This window comes from Hemiscyllium ocellatum, chromosome 20 (assembly GCF_020745735.1).
Source record: "Hemiscyllium ocellatum isolate sHemOce1 chromosome 20, sHemOce1.pat.X.cur, whole genome shotgun sequence".
Taxonomy (NCBI): Eukaryota; Metazoa; Chordata; class Chondrichthyes; order Orectolobiformes; family Hemiscylliidae; genus Hemiscyllium; species Hemiscyllium ocellatum.
In genome coordinates this window covers 33,450,912-33,470,743 of record NC_083420.1, presented here as the reverse complement: position 1 = coordinate 33,470,743, position 19,832 = coordinate 33,450,912, and the positions used below count along the sequence as shown (strand labels likewise).

The 19,832-nt window shown below is 42.0% G+C and overlaps 1 protein-coding gene across 1 annotated transcript in view; it reads left to right on the top strand.

Annotated features, from left to right (window-relative positions):
• Positions 1 to 19,832, top strand: part of baiap3 (BAI1 associated protein 3) — a 69,356-nt gene that overhangs the window by 20,751 nt on the left and 28,773 nt on the right. Inside the window, exons 10-16 of the mRNA XM_060840980.1 lie at positions 17 to 116; positions 9,342 to 9,449; positions 9,930 to 10,022; positions 10,549 to 10,652; positions 15,097 to 15,214; positions 16,377 to 16,501; positions 18,699 to 18,789. Of these exons, the coding sequence (XP_060696963.1) occupies positions 17 to 116; positions 9,342 to 9,449; positions 9,930 to 10,022; positions 10,549 to 10,652; positions 15,097 to 15,214; positions 16,377 to 16,501; positions 18,699 to 18,789 (739 nt within the window). The remainder of the gene's footprint in view (positions 1 to 16; positions 117 to 9,341; positions 9,450 to 9,929; positions 10,023 to 10,548; positions 10,653 to 15,096; positions 15,215 to 16,376; positions 16,502 to 18,698; positions 18,790 to 19,832) is intronic.

Below are 19,832 nucleotides of genomic sequence, written 5' to 3'. Positions count from 1 at the left end.
TATTCTTATTGTAAAGATACTTCAAACAGATCGTGAAGTCTGCTCGAACTAATGGCGCCATGGGATCACAGGAAGAAAACGATGATTTCCTCGGTTGCCTGGATATTCCAATTAGTGTAAGTCTGACATTCAAAAGAGGGAATGGGGCCAGGATGCCAGTGAGTTCAAAAGCAATCTTCTTTCCCAAACATCACCGTTTTCATGGTCTCTGGGATGTTTCAACTGATGCAGATGCATACAAGACAAATCTCGGGCGACCGACTCAACACAGACATCTATTATAAACCGACTGACTCCCACAGCTACCTGGACTACACCTCCTCCCACCCTGCCCCCTGTAAAAACGCCATCCCATATTCCCAATTCCTTCGTCTCCGCCGCATCTGCTCCCAGGAGGACCAATTCCAACACCGCACAGCCCAGATGGCCTCCTTCTTCAAGGACCGCAGATTCCCCCCAGACGTGATCGACGATGCCCTCCACCGCATCTCCTCCACTTCCCGCTCCTCCGCCCTTGAGCCCCGCTCCTCCAACCGCCACCAAGACAGAACCCCACTGGTTCTCACCTACCACCCCACCAACCTGCGCATACAACGTATTATCCGCCGCCATTTCCGCCACCTCCAAACGGACCCCACCACCAAGGATATATTTCCCTCCCCTCCCCTATCAGCGTTCCGCAAGGACCACTCCCTTCGTGACTCCCTTGTCAGATCCACACCCCCCACCAACCCAACCTCCACCCCCGGCACCTTCCCCTGCAACCGCAGGAAATGTAAAACTTGCGCCCACACCTCCACACTCACTTCCCTCCAAGGCCCCAAGGGATCCTTCCATATCCGCCACAAGTTCACCTGTACCTCCACACACATCATCTATTGCATCCGCTGCACCCGATGTGGCCTCCTCTATATTGGTGAGACAGGCCGCTTACTTGCGGAACGCTTCAGAGAACACCTCTGGGCCGCCCGAACCAACCAACCCAATCACCCCGTGGCTCAACACTTTAACTCCCCCTCCCACTCCACCGAGGACATGCAGGTCCTTGGACTCCTCCACCGGCAGAACACAACTACACGACGGCTGGAGGAGGAGCGCCTCATCTTCCGCCTGGGAACCCTCCAACCACAAGGTATGAATTCAGATTTCTCCAGCTTCCTCATTTCCCCTCCCCCCACCTTGTCTCAGTCGGTTCCCTCAACTCAGCACCGCCCTCCTAACCTGCAATCCTCTTCCTGACCTCTCCGCCCCCACCCCACTCCGGCCTATCACCCTCACCTTGACCTCCTTCCACCTATCCCACCTCCATCGCCCCTCCCCCTAGTCCCTCCTCCCTACCTTTTATCTCAGCCTGCTTGGCTCTCTCTCTTATTCCTGATGAAGGGCTTATGCTCGAAACGTCGAATTCTCTATTCCTGAGATGCTGCCTAACCTGCTGTGCTTTGACCAGCAACACATTTGCAGCAAAAATAGAGGTCATGCCACTAAGACAAGACAGCAGCCAGTACATTTACTACAATTGCACTTCTTCATACATCTCATAAAAGCAAAATGCATACACTATCAAAACAATTTTAACTTTCCCAAGTTAGTCAAGCTACATATAATTATTGATAGTGATATTTGTTAGATGAGCATATGGGAAGGATGATAAATAAGTTTTCAAATGACACGAACATTGGACAGGTGGTTGACAGTTAGGAATGAAGTCCTAGATTACTAGAGGATATAGACGATTAGGCAGATCAGTGGCCATTGGAATTTAACCTTGATATATGTGAGATGATGCACTTTGAGTACTCCTTTGTCTTATTACTTCTTGCAATGAATGGCAGGACATGAGGAAGCTCAGAGGAACAGAGGGATCTTGGGGCGCTTGTCCATAGATACCTGAAAGTATCAGAACAGATGAATAGGATAGTTAAGAAGATCTATGGGACACTTGGCTTTATCAGCTATGGCATACATTATAAGAGCAGGTAGGTAATGTTGGAACTGTACAAAACTTTGGTTAGACCACAGCTGGAGTATGCTGTGTAATTCTGGTCACTGCACCATCGGAATGATGTGATTGCACTAGAGCTGGTGCAGAGAAGATTGACTAGGATGTTGCCTGGGATGCGGCAGTTCAGCTATGAAGAGAGGCTGGGTAAGCTTGGGTGTTTTCTATGGAGCAGACAAAGCCTGATTAAGGTGTATAAGATTATGAGGGACAAGGACAGGGTGGATAGAAAGCAGCTGTTCCCCGTAGTTGAAGGATCAGTTACAAGGGGGCATCATTTTAAGGTGAAAGGCAGAAGATTAGAGGGAATTTGAGGAATTTTTTTTTCATTCAGAGAGTGTTAGGAATTTAGAATGCAATTCCTGGGAGGCTAGTTGAGGCAGGAAACCTCACAACCTTTAAAAAGTACTTGAATGAGCATTGGAAATGTGGACCAAATTCTGGAAAGTGGGGCTAGTATAGATTTAGAGGAATATTTTTTGTCAGTGCAGACTCAATAGGCCAAAGGGCCTCTTCAGCATTTTATATTTCTATGATCCATTTAGGAAAAAAGCTCCCATTCATTCGCAGAGCTGAGTTAACTTGTCGGTTCCCTGCTGTAAATCTCTGTACATGCATTGTTTTTAAATCATGCAGATCTCCTAATGGTGCACACATTGTCATTGATTGTTCATCTCTATCTGCTGAATTGCCAGAGTAATGTTACTTATCTGGGGAGTGTTATTTCCATGGTGAATGTTGTCACTGTAATGACTCTTATTCCTGATCCCCATTTCTGCCACTGCGGAATGCTGGACCTCTGGGACTGATGGCCATTCTGTACGATGTGTAGGCTTGCTGGTCAGCTGACTGCAGTGAAGGCACAATTGCTTTATGTAGATGTCTGCAGTTGCAGTGATACACCTGGTTATTCATGTTCACTCTGTTGGATGAAGATGACAATAGCTCTGCACAATTCCAAATATGCTGTGTTGGTTGACTTTTGTTGAAAGTCCTCTGACTGGCTTTCCAGTGGTCAGCTTTGGCAATGACTTGGCAGTTTATCAAGTAAAATTTGGATTTCTGTTACTTCACCATGAATTGATCACTCACGCTTGCTCTACTTCTGGTTTCAATCGTTTTTTTCGCTATTGGAGAGATAGCATTGGGTGTAACAGGATATTAGACTTTGGGTTGGACTCTCAAGAATTAGTCGGTACAAATTTCTGCTGCATTGCTTATTTTCCTTCAGATCCGTTTGGTGATTTTCACTGATTCAGCTTTTCCATTTGGCCTGTGATAGTGTATAGATGATGTATAGTTTTGAATCTCTCAATTCTTTATAAATTCTTCATTTGTAAATTGAGGACAATTGTCACTTTTCTAGATGTTTTTTCAGTGCTACCCTGCTGCTGCTAATCCAGTCTGTAGGAATTTGAGGGCATCTGGAACTCTCCTTGACAGTTCATCTCATACTTTAATCCACTGCAAGATGATATTTACCAGGATGATGTCTGAGACGTGGAAAGATATCTTTGGTAATCTTTCAGAATTCATTCAGCTGTCAATGGCTTAGTGACCTGCAAAAAGCTGCAGATTTCTTCTGGTATGCTGACAGATACAGTTTCAGGCTTTGGATTTGCTTCAGCTGAGATGTCTGGATTTTGCTTAAAGTTCATCTTCATTCTTCCCAATGATTTGACCTCTCAACTTCATTTGTCCTCTTTAGGTTAGTATTGTTCCATCATATAGCCTCAACCTCACTTTTTGAGGGGTTCATTTTTGGGCCTTAGTCTTACATCATTTTGCACAGATTGGCAACGCCCGTTATTTTGCACAAAGCTGTCTTGATGCTCTCCTTCTATAGTCATCATTCCGATAGTCTCATAACTTTCCAATATATTGTTCTAATTCCACCAAGAATGTGTCTCAATGTAATATCAAGTTTCATTTGTTCTCCCATTAACACACTCTAGCTGATGATTGACAATCTCTGAGTTTCTTTGAGAGTAAGTTTCTCCTCTTTGCGCAGACATGCTGTCACTGCACAAACATATATGCCTAAGACAATTCTGTCTCTGATGAAGTCATCTTTCAGTTATCCAAACTCTCAGGATCTAGCTAAATGTGTCTGGTCACATGCTGATCAGCCACTCCTCTTGAATTTTGATGATAAAAAAAATTTATAAGTATCATATGGGGTTCAAAGCCTTCAACTTAACTTCTGTGTGGCTTTTCTGCTCCTCAGGGAGATCTGAGCTAGAATATATCTTGACGCTCTCTTTCACCAACACACACAGCGGAGTTGCTAATCTGATTTGTTCATCCTTATTTCACTCGGTAGTTTTTTCATATCTTTGCTGCTGAGAATGGGAAAAAATAATCCCAATTCTTTTTCGTATTTCTTTTGTATCTCCTTTCATTTCTATAGCAGCAGGGAGCAGAATTGCATAGCGATTTTGACTCACCCAGTAATTCAAAGTTGCAGACTGACTTTTTAAAACTTCTTCCTTGTTGTTTCTTTCAGTAGCTGGCCCTCCCTTCCACTTTCAAGCAATATCCTGTTACTCCCTGAGAACCTATAAATCTATCCATTTATCTTGATTATAGTCACTGATGGAATACTACAATCTTTGGAGTGAGAATTACAAAGATTTTAAACCACTTAAGTGAAGAATTTCTCTCAATTATTGTCCTGAATAATTGAAGACTCATCATGAGACTGTACAACATGTGTTCTCGATTCCCAAGTTCTGGGTGGCAATCTCTGCAAATACCCTAAGAATCTTCAATGTTTCAATGAAATAATTTCTCATTTTTCCAAACTCCTTCTAAACTTAGACAGTTTGGTTCAGTCTACTCAGCCTCTCACCTTTGGACAATCCTCTCATCCCAGAAAACAATCTGGTGAACTTTCACTGTACTGCCCTTGAGGCAAGCATATCTTTCTTAGAGTTGGAGTCTTTTTCCTAAACTGGAAACGTCAATTACTAGGGACATACGTTTAAGGTAAAAGAGGGGAAGTTTAAAGGAGATGTGACAGGCACTGTATATGGTAAGTGCCTGGAATGTGCTGCAAGAGAAAGTGGTAGAAGCAGACTGTACTGTTCTTTGTCTATGGAAGCTGAAACAATATTTCGGATATGGACCACCAAAGTGCTATTAAATTGTAGCAATATTTTCTTATTCTTGTATTCCAATCGCCTTGCAATAGAGGTCAAAAGTGATTTGCCTTCCTAAAATATTACTCTGGTTGCAAGAAAAATTTCTCTGTTCCTTGTAGAAGGCACTCTAAATATTAACAATTAAAAGTATCATGCCTTTTTTTTAAAAAAATCCATTTTCCATTTTTACTACTAAAACACGTAACCTTACACTCCCCCACATGTAACACAATTTGCCAGCTTGTCTACTCACTTAAACCCACCTATACTATTTTATAGCTGGCATGTCTCCTCAATGTTAACATTTTCACACAGCTTTGTTTCAACTGTAAATTTAGATGCATTATTCGTGGTGTCTGTCTCTAAGTCATGGCTTGGGAAGGGTGGATGCTAGGAAATTGTTTCCGTTAGGTGAGGAGTCTAGGACCCGTGGACACAGCCTTAGAATTAGAGGGGGTCAATTCAGAACAGAAATGCGGAGACATTTCTTCAGCCAGAGAGTGGTGGGCCTGTGAAATTCATTGCCGCAGAGTGCAGTGGAGGCCGGGGCGCTAAATGTCTTCAAGGCAGAGATTGATAGATTCTTGATGTCACAAAGAATTAAGGGCTACGGGGAGAATGCTGGTAAGTGGAGTTGAAATGCCCATCAGCCATGATTGAATGGCGGCGTAGATTCGATGGGCCAAATGGCCTTACTTCCACTCCTATGTCTTATGGTCTTATGGTCTTAAGTCATTAATATAGACTGACAAAAGTTGACCACCCTGCACCAACCCAGTTATAGCTGCAAATGTGTTGCTGGTCAAAGCACAGCAGGTTAGGCAGCATCTCAGGAATAGAGAATTCGACGTTTCGAGCATAAGCCCTTCATCAGGAATAAGAGAGAGAGAGCCAAGCCGGCTGAGATAAAAGGTAGGGAGGAGGGACTAGGGGGAGGGGCGATGGAGGTGGGATAGGTGGAAGGAGGTCAAGGTGAGGGTGATAGGCCGGAGTGGGGTGGGGGCGGAGAGGTCAGGAAGAGGATTGCAGGTTAGGAGGGCGGTGCTGAGTTGAGGGAACCGACTGAGACAAGGTGGGGGGAGGGGAAATGAGGAAGCTGGAGAAATCTGAATTCATACCTTGTGGTTGGAGGGTTCCCAGGCGGAAGATGAGGCGCTCCTCCTCCAGCCGTCGTGTAGTTGTGTTCTGCCGGTGGAGGAGTCCAAGGACCTGCATGTCCTCAGTGGAGTGGGAGGGGGAGTTAAAGTGTTGAGCCACGGGGTGATTGGGTTGGTTGGTTCGGGCGGCCCAGAGGTGTTCTCTGAAGCGTTCCGCAAGTAAGCGGCCTGTCTCACCAATATAGAGGAGGCCACATCGGGTGCAGCGGATGCAATAGATGATGTGTGTGGAGGTACAGGTGAACTTGTGGCGGATATGGAAGGATCCCTTGGGGCCTTGGAGGGAAGTGAGTGTGGAGGTGTGGGCGCAAGTTTTACATTTCCTGCGGTTGCAGGGGAAGGTGCCGGGGGTGGAGGTTGGGTTGGTGGGGGGTGTGGATCTGACAAGGGAGTCACGAAGGGAGTGGTCCTTGCGGAACGCTGATAGGGGAGGGGAGGGAAATATATCCTTGGTGGTGGGGTCCGTTTGGAGGTGGCGGAAATGGCGGCGGATAATACGTTGTATGCGCAGGTTGGTGGGGTGGTAGGTGAGAACCAGTGGGGTTCTGTCTTGGTGGCGGTTGGAGGAGCGGGGCTCAAGGGCGGAGGAGCGGGAAGTGGAGGAGATGCGGTGGAGGGCATCGTCGATCACGTCTGGGGGGAATCTGCGGTCCTTGAAGAAGGAGGCCATCTGGGTTGTGCGGTGTTGGAATTGGTCCTCCTGGGAGCAGATGCGGCGGAGACGAAGGAATTGGGAATATGGGATGGCGTTTTTACAGGGGGCAGGGTGGGAGGAGGTGTAGTCCAGGTAGCTGTGGGAGTCAGTCGGTTTATAATAGATGTCTGTGTTGAGTCGGTCGCCCGAGATAGAAATGGAAAGGTCTAGGAAGGGGAGGGAGGAGTCTGAGACAGTCCAGGTGAATTTCAGGTCGGGATGGAAGGTGTTAGTAAAGTTGATGAACTGTTCAACCTCCTCGTGGGAGCACGAGGCAGCGCCGATACAGTCATCGATGTAGCGGAGGAAAAGGTGGGGGGTGGTGCCAGTGTAGTTGCGGAAGATGGACTGTTCCACATATCCTACAAAGAGGCAGGCATAGCTGGGGCCCATGCGGGTGCCCATGGCAACTCCTTTAGTTTGGAGGAAGTGGGAGGATTGAAAAGAGAAGTTATTCAGGGTCCTTTTATCTCAGCCGGCTTGGCTCTCTCTCTCTTATTCCTGATGAAGGGCTTATGCTCGAAACGTCGAATTCTCTATTCCTGAGATGCTGCCTAACCTGCTGTGCTTTGACCAGCAACACATTTGCAGCTGTGATCTCCAGCATCTGCAGACCTCATTTTTTACTCCAACCCAGTTATAGCCTTGATGCCATGATGTTAGCTTGCATGCTAACCTTGTGCATGACATTTTATAAATCATAGAATCCCTACAGTGCAGAAAGAGGCCATTCGGCCCATCAAATGTCTGATGAACATCCCACCCAGACCCCCATCCTATCTTCGCAATCTGATATGGGTGCTTTTATCATGGCTAACTCACCTAAACTGCACAGTATAAGGCAATTTTTAAGCATTGCTAATCCACCTCACTTGCACATATTTGGACTGTAGGAGGAAATCAAAGAGCCCATACGTTGGGAGAACATTGCAAACTCCATACAGACAGCCACCCTAGGCTGGAATTGAACCCAGGTCCCTGGTGCTATCAGGCAGCAGGGCTAACCACTGAGCCATTGTGCTGCTCCTTATCCAATGTGTTTTGCAAATCCAATATATTACATCTGCTGGTCCCCCTTTATTTGCTTAACAAATTAACAAGTTTAATCTCAAAACCCTAATAAAAGTGACAAATATTATTCATATTTTATGAAACTATGTTAAGATTTCTAAATGCATCCTTAAGACTCCCTTAATAATATTAACAAAGTAATTTTGGAAAATCATCAACATGCATTTGCTATCTCTTCAGCTATTTTTTTTTAAGAATTCTTGATGTAAACCATCAGGTCTTAGCGATTTCCTAGCTTTTATTTCCATAGGTTTCTCCATGACACTTTCCTCTGCTGCCATTAATTATCTTGAGTTCCTCAGTCTTATTAGCTCCTTATTTATCCTCTATTTTGGATCATCATTGCGGGGAAACCAGATTTCATATTGCTGAGGTGCTAACTGATTTTTAAGTTGAGAGGGTTAGGGAGTGTCAGGTAACCCAATTCCAGAAAATCCACCCAGCGACTCTGTAATATCAATTAGATCTAAACCAATTTATACCATGGGTTCATCTATGTTATGATCAATGCTTCACATGTTCAACAAAAGAGCCTAGTTCTTTTTTTGTAACTACTCATACTTCCAATCTGCCTGCATACTTGGTTAGCCCAGTTGGCTGGGTTGCTGGTTTACAATACAGATTGATGCTAACAGTGTGGGTTCAATTCCTGCATTGACTGAGGTTACCATGAAGGGTTTTCCATTTCAATCTCTTCCCCATGCCCAAGCTGTGGTGACCCTCAGGTAAAACCACCACCAGTTACCTCTCTCTGGTGACAGAGTAGACTATGGCAGCTGTATATTTGGTCTTTATCCTAAGGCCAGACTGTGACTCAGGCTTCATCTGAGGTTCCAGGCTGCAGTTGGTATTTCTCAGATGACCATTTATGGTACCTAGTAGTACATGTTAGCTCTGCCAGTACATGGTATTGGGTAAAGGGTATTTGAGGTAGTTAACTGCCACCAATCCTACTTTGTCTTGGGCCTATCCAGTGATTAGTGGCATACCAGCCTAGAATATCTGCAGATGAGGCACTATTCTTGGGTAACAAGAACATTTACGGTATTTATTTATAAGTACACCTACATTTTGTCAGGTGTACATACTCAGACTTTAGGGAGTTGGTACAGATACATATGCTCCCTCCAAAAGCTGGACTAGAACTTCTGGTGTCCACCTACAGACTGTGTATAATATCAGTAGAATGGGTGGAGCCAATTTAACATGAATATTAACCTTTTCAGAACCATTGCCTAATGCAAATGTTTGAATTCTTTCTGTTCCATTGTCAGGACATTCCAGTTGGAGGAATCAATGACTGGTTTAAACTGGAGCCTCGAAAAAGCTCTTCTCGAGTACAAGGAGACTGTCACCTCATCTTAACACTGATCATGTCACAGGTAATGGGCTGGCCAAGACACAAAGTTACATTAAGGGAGGTAGAGATAGAGGGTTTACCTTGAGTGATTGAGTTATTGTCAAGTGTTCTTAATAAGCCCATTCAAATAAGCTAAGACAGAAACCTGACAGCATTCAGTTATTAAACCTACTGCCTTGCAGGGAGAACAGGAAATTGCACTGTCTATATTCACACAGAGTTACTTGTCTGAAGCATGAGATTGCCAATTGAAAAGTTCCCCAAGGGTCAAAGGAGGGACCTGTACCCCAATAGAAGTCAGCACCTTTAGGAAAGGAGGGGATATGTACCATAGTTTGAACTAACGCCTTCGGAAGAAGAGGAACCTGTACCCTACTGAGAGTCAGCACCTTCAGGAGATAAGGGAATGTACATTCCAGTGACAGTTAGCATTCAGAAGAAGAGAGGAAAGTAGAATAAAATGAGTTATGAAGACTGCTGTCACAGTTAACCTGTTTTACAGAGAGATACGGAGCTGTGTAAGAGGATGTGTGGTATGAGAATCCATGAATTGTTGCTGAGGCAACTGTTGGAGATTGAGCACTCCGATTTCCAGGTAGGTATTACTTCATTACAATAGAGTAGAACAGTTGGAGCTGTGACTGGCTTAGGTGGATATTGTATATCAAAATATTTGGTATCTCTGACACTCCTATCCTTTAGTATTTGTAATTAAATCCTTTGTGCAATCATCACGTGTAAAAATCCTTGGTTGTATCACCTGAGATTTATAATTAAAGCATTACAGTTGATGGGTGGGTGTTGAGTGAGTTGATATCTCTTATATGTTACTTTGTGCCCTTAACTGTGGAGACAGAGCCAATGGAGAAGGTGTGAGTTGCAGGGGAACAAACTTAACTGTGGTTCCCTTGACCTGGAGAAGTCTCCTGCCACTCACTGACTTCATTCACATCTGTAGAATGGACACAGGGTGAAGGGCCAGACAGTTACTGGGACCTGGGAACTGCATGGGAACTCCGCTGGCTCAGACTGGCACCATCATAATGGTGTAAAACATCCTTGCCCCCAGAGTAACCTTGAGACAGCCCAGAACTAATTTTGTCACTTCTCCTTCACCACAGGATGACCAAAACAGCTGGTCTGGCAAACTCAGCAAACATGCTGTGACCATTCTTGCCCACCATGCCATGCAATTTGACCTTTCATTTCTCCAGAAAGCAGCTGTGTGAGTACAATTCCTATATTAACTTCCACCCTGTTGGCATTCAGAAATGTTTAACAAATAGTTTAGCAGCAAAAACAGTTGAGGAAGAATAGAAGATGTTTAATAAACTATTTCTTGGCTCACAGCAAAAATATATTCCAGTGAGAAAGAAGGATTCCAAAAATGAGATCAGCCAACCATGGTTAACCAGGCAAGTTAAAGATAGTATCGACTTAAAAGATGACCAAAATGTATAAAGAGGGAGAAGATAAACTTTGAGGAGAAACTTGTAAGTTTGAACCACTTCAGACAGCAAGAGCTTCTTTTAAATATATAAACACGAAGAGAGAAGCCAGAGTGACTGTCCCTTCGAGAATGAGTTTGGGGAAATAATAGAGGGGAACCGGGAAATGGCAGAGGGGTTGAATAAATCGTTTGCACTTGTCTTCATAGTGGAAGATAATAATAGCATTCCAAAAGTCCCAAATAATCAAGGGCAAAAGGAGGAGAGGAAATAAATACAATAATTATCACTAGAGAGAAAGTGCGAGGGAAATTAATGAGGTTAAAGGCTGGAAAGTCCCTCGACCAGATGGGATGCATCTGAGGGCATTCAAAGAAGCAGCCATAGAGCTAGTGGATGCTCTGGTAGTAATCTTCCAAGAGTCCTTAGATTCTGAAAAGGTCCCAGAGAATTTGAAAACATCTTATTGTATCCAAACCTCCTTATCCACTTTTAAAGCTGCTAAAACTGTTGTTATCTCCTCTCTCTCTCCATGTCTTCTAATATTTCACAGTCCTCCACCCTGATATATACCTGTATCATGTTATTCCATTGTGAAGGACAATGCAAATTATTCATTGATGATCATGGGTCCATGTCTTCCAATTTCACACAGGTTACTTCTATGTCTCAAATGGGCCCTACCCTTTCCCTAGATATTCCCTTGCTTTTTATATATTTAAAGAAAAACCTTTGAGTTTTCCTTCCTACCTGCCTACGCTTCCTCATGCATTTCCTTTATTTTCCTAATTTTTTTTTATCATACCCTCTTTAGCCTTCACCTACACCCTTTAATGCTCCCCTACTGATGTGTCTTCCATTGCCTGGGTTCATTTCCAAATATCAGGACCTGAACTGCATGCCCCACTCCACCTCCTCCTCCCTTGTTCGACTTTCTATGTACTGGCTGAAAAGGTTCTCCTGGATGCCATTTAAGAATTTTGTTCCCTCTCCACCTTGCACACTAAAACCAGTCCAGTTAACATTTGGGTTGATACCCCCCCCCAACTATTACTGTTTTACTATTCTTACTCTTGGCCGAAATTTGATAACATATTTGATCCTCTTGAGCTTTGACAAAGGGTCAGTTAGACTTAAAACACCAGCTCTTTTCTCTCCTTACAGATGCTGCCAGACCTGCTGAGATTTTCCAGCATTTTCTCTTTTGGTTTTGATCCTCTGTCTTTCCCACTGTTTGTTTGGGTACTATAGTTCACACCCAATAGCATGTGTGACCTTTTGTGTATTTTATTCTCATGATATGGCCTCATTTGATGATTCTTTCAAGATATCATCACTCCTTGCTGCTATAATTTATTCCTTGATCAATTTTGTGTCTCCCTCTCCTTTGCTATGCCATTGTATCTTGTTTGATTGGTCTGTAATCAGAAATATTGAATTGACAATCTTGCCCATCTTTCAGTTAAGTCTCGGGCATGGCTGTGATGTTATATACTCATGTGCCTATCTGTGCCCTCAACCTGTTTTTCTTAATTTTCAGGCTCCATGGCATTGAATTACGTGTAGACTTACTTCTATCTTATTTAGTGTGATTCCTCTGCCTTTGGGCTTACATGTATTTCAACTTCTAATTTGATTTCAGCTTTTTTCACATAGAATCATTGAGGCTGATAAACGGTTTGCAAATAAGATGCACTCAAATGTTTCCTCACTAATTGACTGGTCCCCTTTTTCTGCCTGGGACTTGCCCTCTTCTACCTTCTGCGACACTCCACTTCACTCCCCCGATATTCCCAGTACTTCATAATTCCCCCATAGCACCTTCCCATGCAATCTTAAGGTGTAAGAGTTACTTTTTAACCCCTTCCATTCTCGCTATTGAAGCCACAAAGACACATTCAAGGTGAAGCAGTGATTTACATTAATTTGTTTTAATCCAGTCCACTGCTCACAGTAAGGTCTCCTCCACATAGGCAACATCAAGCACAGGCTCGGTGACCGCTTTGTGTAACACCTGCGCTCTGTCTGTAAAAATGATTTTAATCTTCCTTGTCATGCTCACATTTCCATCTTCGGCCTGCTACAATGTTCCAACAAAGACCAGGGAGTTGGAGGAAGAGCATCTCACTTTTTGCTTAAACAGTTTACAGCCTTCAGGGGTCAACATTATGCTCAATAGTATGACCTGTGTCCTCCATTTTAGCAACACTGCACCCATTCCCACAGCAATACCCTTGCTTCCACTTCCAACCAATGTCTTGTTTATGTGGGTGTGCTCTCAACAAAGCTAAGTAATTTGAATTATCCATAACATGAATATCTATTTTATATAAATATGCCTCCTTTACTGCCCTTTTACTCTCGGCAATCTGAAGATCTGTTACACTCACGGCTTCTCCCCTTTTGTCAACAACATTAATACCATCATTTTCCAGCATTGCTCAGTTCTGAAGAAGAGTCATGGGACTTGAAACGTTAATTTTGTTTCACTCTCCACAGATGCTAGCAATCCTGCTGACTTTCTCCAGCATGTTCTGTTTACATTTCAGATACAATATGAATGAAGGAGTTAAATTAGCTTTAGTTAGTTAAGGGTTCAGTCATATTAAATGGAAAAAAAATGAGACATATAGAAAGTCAAAGCTAGTAGTGTATAAACTGCAGTATCAGCAGGATAGTGCTGGCCTTGGGTGGAATACAGATAATGACTATGTAAACGGTGGCACAACAGTAGATATAAGCAAAAACAGAAATTGCTGAAAATTCTCTGCAGGTCTGACAGCATTGGTGGAGAGAAATTAGAGTTAACGTTTTGAGTCCAGAATTTTTCTGAGGAAGGGTCACTGGACTGAAATGTTAACTCTGATTTCTCTCCACAGACGCTGCCAGGCCTGTAAGAATTTTCAGCAATTTCTGTTTTTGTTTCTGATTTCGAACATCAGCAGTCCTTCCAGTTTTTTTTTATTCAGTGAAAAACATAAGACACCAAGATGAAGAAACTAGGAAATGGAACATGTAATGTTTTGTTTAAAATTTGGAGGGTGTAAGGAGCCAGGCAGAGTTGCTTTTACATTGTTATAACACACAAAGACAGACAGCCAAATCAAATCAGCCTCCCTACCCCTGTATTTGCAACACAATAAAATTAAAACATTCAATGAGCCTCAAAATTGATTCCAGTAGTTCCTAACCTGACCTTTTGAATAGCCAGTACCAGACCTTTGTGAATAATTGCTACTAGATAGCAGCTTAAACAGAAGAATGAACAATTTATTAACATTACATAAACTTCTGCAGAGCGAAGTTAAACAAGGTAATCAAATTAATGTCCACGATTTAAATGCAATCTTCTTTGATTCTAGACTTCGCTCACACAAAGACAGATAGACAAACAAATTATAGTTAAGAGAGAAATCAAAAGAAAATAAATTAGACATATCTGGCCAGCTAACTGAAGCAATGTCCACAATCAGTAATATCACAGACACATAGGATTGTATCTTGCTTGGTTTCTGAGGACACTGGCCATTACAGATAGCTTCAAGTCTGAAGAATATTTATCTAGTTCTTATAACTGAGAGTCCATTCTCTGATCTTTCAATAAATTGATAATGGAAGGATAACCAGAGAGCAATCAGATCTCCTTATGGCTTTACAAATCTCCTGAGAAAACACACAGTTCAAAGCCAGTTCAAGCTTTTGTTTCTCTTTCAACATTTTCTTTGTTAGTCTGATTGGCACCCATTGACATTCAAACATCTGCCATCTGTTTGCGTATAATAACTCTCTCGTCGAAAAATCTAAAAATTACTTTTAACAAAAATCAATTAGCAATTAACCTTCAGGCCTGGCTTCATAAACAAATATCAGTTTGTTTCTCCTGCTCTTTTCTTTAAAAAAAAATTGATGCTCACAGTCCAAAACTCACCTTCAGTTCCCAGCTCACAGTTCACTGCTTCACGTCAAAAACGATAAAAATAAAAAAAGGTCAGTGAGGGTTCTAAAAACACTTCACAACGATAAGACTAGCCTTCCTTGCATATGAAAACAAATAATCATTTGACCCATCTCCTGAGTCTTCTATCAATGTTTCGAGTTGTACAATTATAATGATATAGAGGCAGATATAAGGTTCTTATAACATCCCAACAAACATTTTACATGTATATACTGAAAGATTAGGAGGAAATCAAATAAAGCATTTATTTCTTCTCCTTGCAGTGAGTGGCAGGCATACAGCAAGCACCACCAGCTCCACTTCATGGACAGTGCTTTCCTTCTCCACCTCCTTGAGGAACTGGACCACATGTTCCAGCCTGGTGTTCTTACCAAAGATCAGGTAAAACATTCATGTCAAAGAGCTTTTCCTTTGGAAACTATTACTCCCCTTACTCCCAGTACTGTTCACTCCCTGGAAGGTGGTGACTTTTAATTCAGACTCCAAGTGTTGGGCATTCTTCTGTATTTCATACATGTTATGAACTTTCAACTGTGAATCTAAACAGTGGCTTTGACAAGCTGTGTGTCTGTGAAATAAAGCACAAGATTTGACAATTTTATGTCACTAACTGTCTTTGACTGTTTTTGATCTGCATGTGTCTGTGTATGTGTGTGAATCATTTAAATGCGTGCAGTAAGAATGCATGTGCACATATCTCTCTCACACACACTTCCACTTTGAATATGGAAATATTACTGATCAAGATGTGCACCACGTGGTAGCTTTTATGTTCAGATTTCAAACTTTTCTTCTCAGTGAAATAATTGATTTCTATGATTTTGTAATGTTATTCCAGTTCGTGTATTTTTCAAATTACGTTTAGTTCGCGTTTGGGAGGTGAGAAAGTTTGGTAAATAAAATAGGAAAAGAAGATCATTTAGCTCCACAAAACTCCCCCTGTTCCTTGATATTCTTTTAGGTAATAAACAAAAATGTATCAAATTCAGATTTAAATTTATAAATTGACGGTGGTGTATTGATAATAAAAGTGGATACTAATCTAGAACCCTGGGCTAATGTTTTTGACACATGAATTAAAATCCCACCACAACAGATGGTTACATTTGATGCCAATAATAATCAGGAATTAAAAGCTAGCCTGATGGTAACAGGGTAGCCATTGTCCTAAAAACCCATCTGCTTCAGTCGCATCCTTACCCGCTCCAGCTTACATGTGATTCCAGACCCATAGCAATCTGGTTGATCTTAACTGCCCTCTGAAATGACCCAGCGAACCATTCAATTCAAGGGCAATAAATGCCAGCCTTGGAAGTGACACCAACAATCTACAAACAAATAAACAAAAAAACATGTACTATAATGGGCAGAATGCTGCTCACTATACAACGGCGCCCATCTTCACCTCAAGTCGTATCCATTTATTCCTGGCAAACACAATCTGCAGCAGTTTCTGATAGCAGAGGCCATGTCTCACAGATTAATGTCTCCTTTGTTATTGTTACTATAATTATTTCATTCCCTTAACTTTGTTTTGTTGCAGGAGGAGTTTCTGAGTGACAGTTTTGTCCTCTTTATTGACTACAACTGGGAGCTGCTCCAGAGAATGAAGCAAGTCTTTCCCTTTAATTGTCCAACGGCATTACGACAGCTGGAACTGATGCTGAGGTAATACAGACGGAGGTGAGCCAGGCCAAACTGGGTGAGGCTAGACCAGTGTAGACCCAGAGCCAGGTCTAACCAGACCAGATTGAGCAAGTCCATATTACGTCAAGTTGAGCCAGGCAAAGCTAGAAAGAATAGGGCCAAGACAGACTAAACTTGGATAGGCCAACCTGAGCCAGACAAGGACAGAATCAGCTGAGTGAGACAAAACTGAACTACACTGAACTGGGCTAGACTGGGAAAACTGACTCTCATTCAGGACATGAATACGTTGGTCCATGTGCATCGCACAGGAGAGTCTCCCAATTGTTCTCAAAGCATCGACTGTTATTGGACTTTTGTTCCATTTTATCAGATGTCGAATCAGACCTCAACTTTGAGTTTGTGCAAATTACTCCAGCTCTCGGGAGGGCTTCACATCTGAACCACATGCTTCATCTTCTGTTTCTTCACTGAATAGTGATCAGGAGAAAGAAATGTGGCAAATTGTACTTTTACCTCCTGAACTCAAGCATTGCCATTAATTATCTTCAACCCATTGTCAATCATCTCAACCGGCACAAACTGACGATTGAACCAAAGCTCATCCTGGTCTGAGTGCCTTAGCTACTATCGAGGTACTATTGAGGAAGCTACTGCAGGTGCTGATAAGGTGCCAACTCAAAGATTATTGCAGAAAATAAAAGCTTATAGTGTGGAGAGTAAAATACTGATATTGATAGAAGATTGGTTAGCTAACAGGAAACAGTGAGTGGTATAAATGGGTCATTTCCTGTTTGGCAAGATGTAACAAGTGAATGTGTCACAGGGATCAGTCTTAGGGCCTCCGCATTTTTACAATTTATATAAATGACCTAAGGTATGATAATTTAATTTGCTATTGTCATAAAGATAGGAGGAAAATTAAGTTATGAAAAGCATACAAAGGTTCATGGAAACATTAAGTGAGTGGGCAAAGATCTGGAGTATAATTGGGAAAATCTATAATTGCCCATTTTTGGCAGGAAGAATAGAAAACAAACATGATATAAATGGTTAGAGAATGCAGAGCTCAGAGGTGCAGACAGTTTTGCACAAATTACAAAAGACAAGTATGCAAGTACAGTAAGTAATGAGGAAAGCTAATTGAATGTCACTGTGTATTACAGGGGAAATTGAATATAAAAATAAAGTTATGCTTCAGTTGTACCAGACATTTCTAACACTACATTTGGGGTATTGTGTACAGCTTTGGTCTTCTGATTTCAAGAAGAATATTTATTATTTAGAAAAGTTCAGAGTTTAGGAAAGAAAGAAATAACTTGTTGAAAAAATTGGATTGTGAGGAGAAAGTGAGGACTGCAGATGCTGGAGATTAGAGTCGAGAGTGTGGTGCTGGAAAAGCACATCAGGTCAGACAGCATCCGAGGAGCAGGAGAATCGACGTTTTGGGTATAAGCCCAAAATGAGGTCATTAGGAATGAGGTCAGGAATATAAGAATGTAAGGGCATTTTGACACTCTTGTGGGAGAATGTAGAACTAGGGTCCTTGGTTAAAAGTAAGCAATCGTCCATTTAAGACAGATGTTGAGAAATGTTTCACTCACAGATGGTTATGAATCTTTGGAACTTTCTTCCTCAAAAGGCAATAGAAGCAGAGTTTTTTTTAATATTGTAAAGGAAGCAGTTCATAAACAATGGAGTGAAAGTTTATAGGGGGTAGGCAGGAATGAAATCAGATCTGCCATTACCTTATTGAATAGCAGAACAGGTTTGGGAGGGCAAGTGGCCCATTCCTGCTTCTAGTTTGTACACTGTATTCGTATATGTTTGTAATGTTAATGTAGGGGACACTGTCCAGTAAAGAATATCTTTGGAACTAAGAATTCTCTTTATCTGTATGTTTCTGTTTTTGTCTCTATTTCTGTCTCTGTCACTGCCTTCTGTATTTCTTGTGTTCTTTATCTTTTTACCCCTACCCCTCCTCCATCACTTGCTCTTATTGTCTTCCATCTTATCCCGCCTGACACTGCCTCTCCTGGGTCCTCTGTCTCCTCTTCCCTTTTCCCTGTCTTTCTTCCAATTCCTGTCCTCCTCTTTTGGTTTCCTCTCCCTCTCTGTGTAACTCCTAATTTTTATTTCTCCCAAATTATCTTTCTCTCTCTCTCTCTCTCTCTCTCGTCTGCTTTTTTCTGTCTGCGTTTGATTTAATATTTTTCAGGTGTTTATCGAAGATTTATTCCATGGAAGCTTTTAATGTGGTCTGTCCTTTACACAATCAGCTCCATGTGGAGATTGTTGCCATAGTGAAGGTACAGTGAGGGCTCCATTGTCAATATTCAGGAATCATGCCAGAATCTGATGATAATTTGCATTGATGACCTTGAAGGGAGCATTTTTTTTAAACACACGTTAATGTGGGGGAGGGCAAATTCGTTTGATCTAGTGAATCTCAATTTCCCAATGAGATTTGAGAAAGCAGATGAGGAGACACTTCTCCTTTAACTAAACTCAGTTGGGTGAGACTGGGTGACAAAAATAACTGGTTGAACACACTGAAACAGCAGTTTATTATAAAGGTAGAAAAGATTCAGTTGAAGGATGACCAATAGATTTGCTTTGTAACATTACTTAAATTGATTGATAAATCAGAACAGAATTGGCTCAGAGGAGGTCAAGATCATATCAAAACAACTCACTTGGACTGCTTAGAGGAAATGAATTTAATGTGAACAAATGCAGAATATATGGACGAAAATAAATGACACATGGAATCCTTGAGAAAATCGAAGTTATTGAAGTTCACGGGCACTATTGAACTTCTCACTCACCATCTCTATTATAAAGAAATAAAGCATGTTGCAGAATTTGTGCAAACCATGCAACCTTCATCTGTCAATTTACATGTCACCATCCACAAAACCTCTCCGAATAACACAACTTCCTGACTTGGAAATATATGACCATTCCTTCATTACTGGGTTAAAATCAGGATCTCCCTTCCTTGGGAGTTCACACACCAGATGGAAGGCAGCAGTCAGCAGTTTCAGAAGTCAACACTCAAGGACAATTAGAGTTGGGGAAAAAGTTGCCACTGATGCCCACATCCCTTGAAAGAATTTTTAAAAATTAAATACAGGTCAGACCTTGTGTGGAGGCTCACAGAGTCCCAAAGTCTCTCGGATAACTGAACTCAGCAAACCAACTTGATACCAATGTGTGTGTTGGACCTGAAACAAATTATTGTAGCGTTTCAAGTCTTAATGAACAAGAGCAAATTACTCATTGGGTTCAGTATAATCAGAAGATTTTTACTGAGATTCAAAAATACCTTTAGTAACTTTGTGCTAAGTGC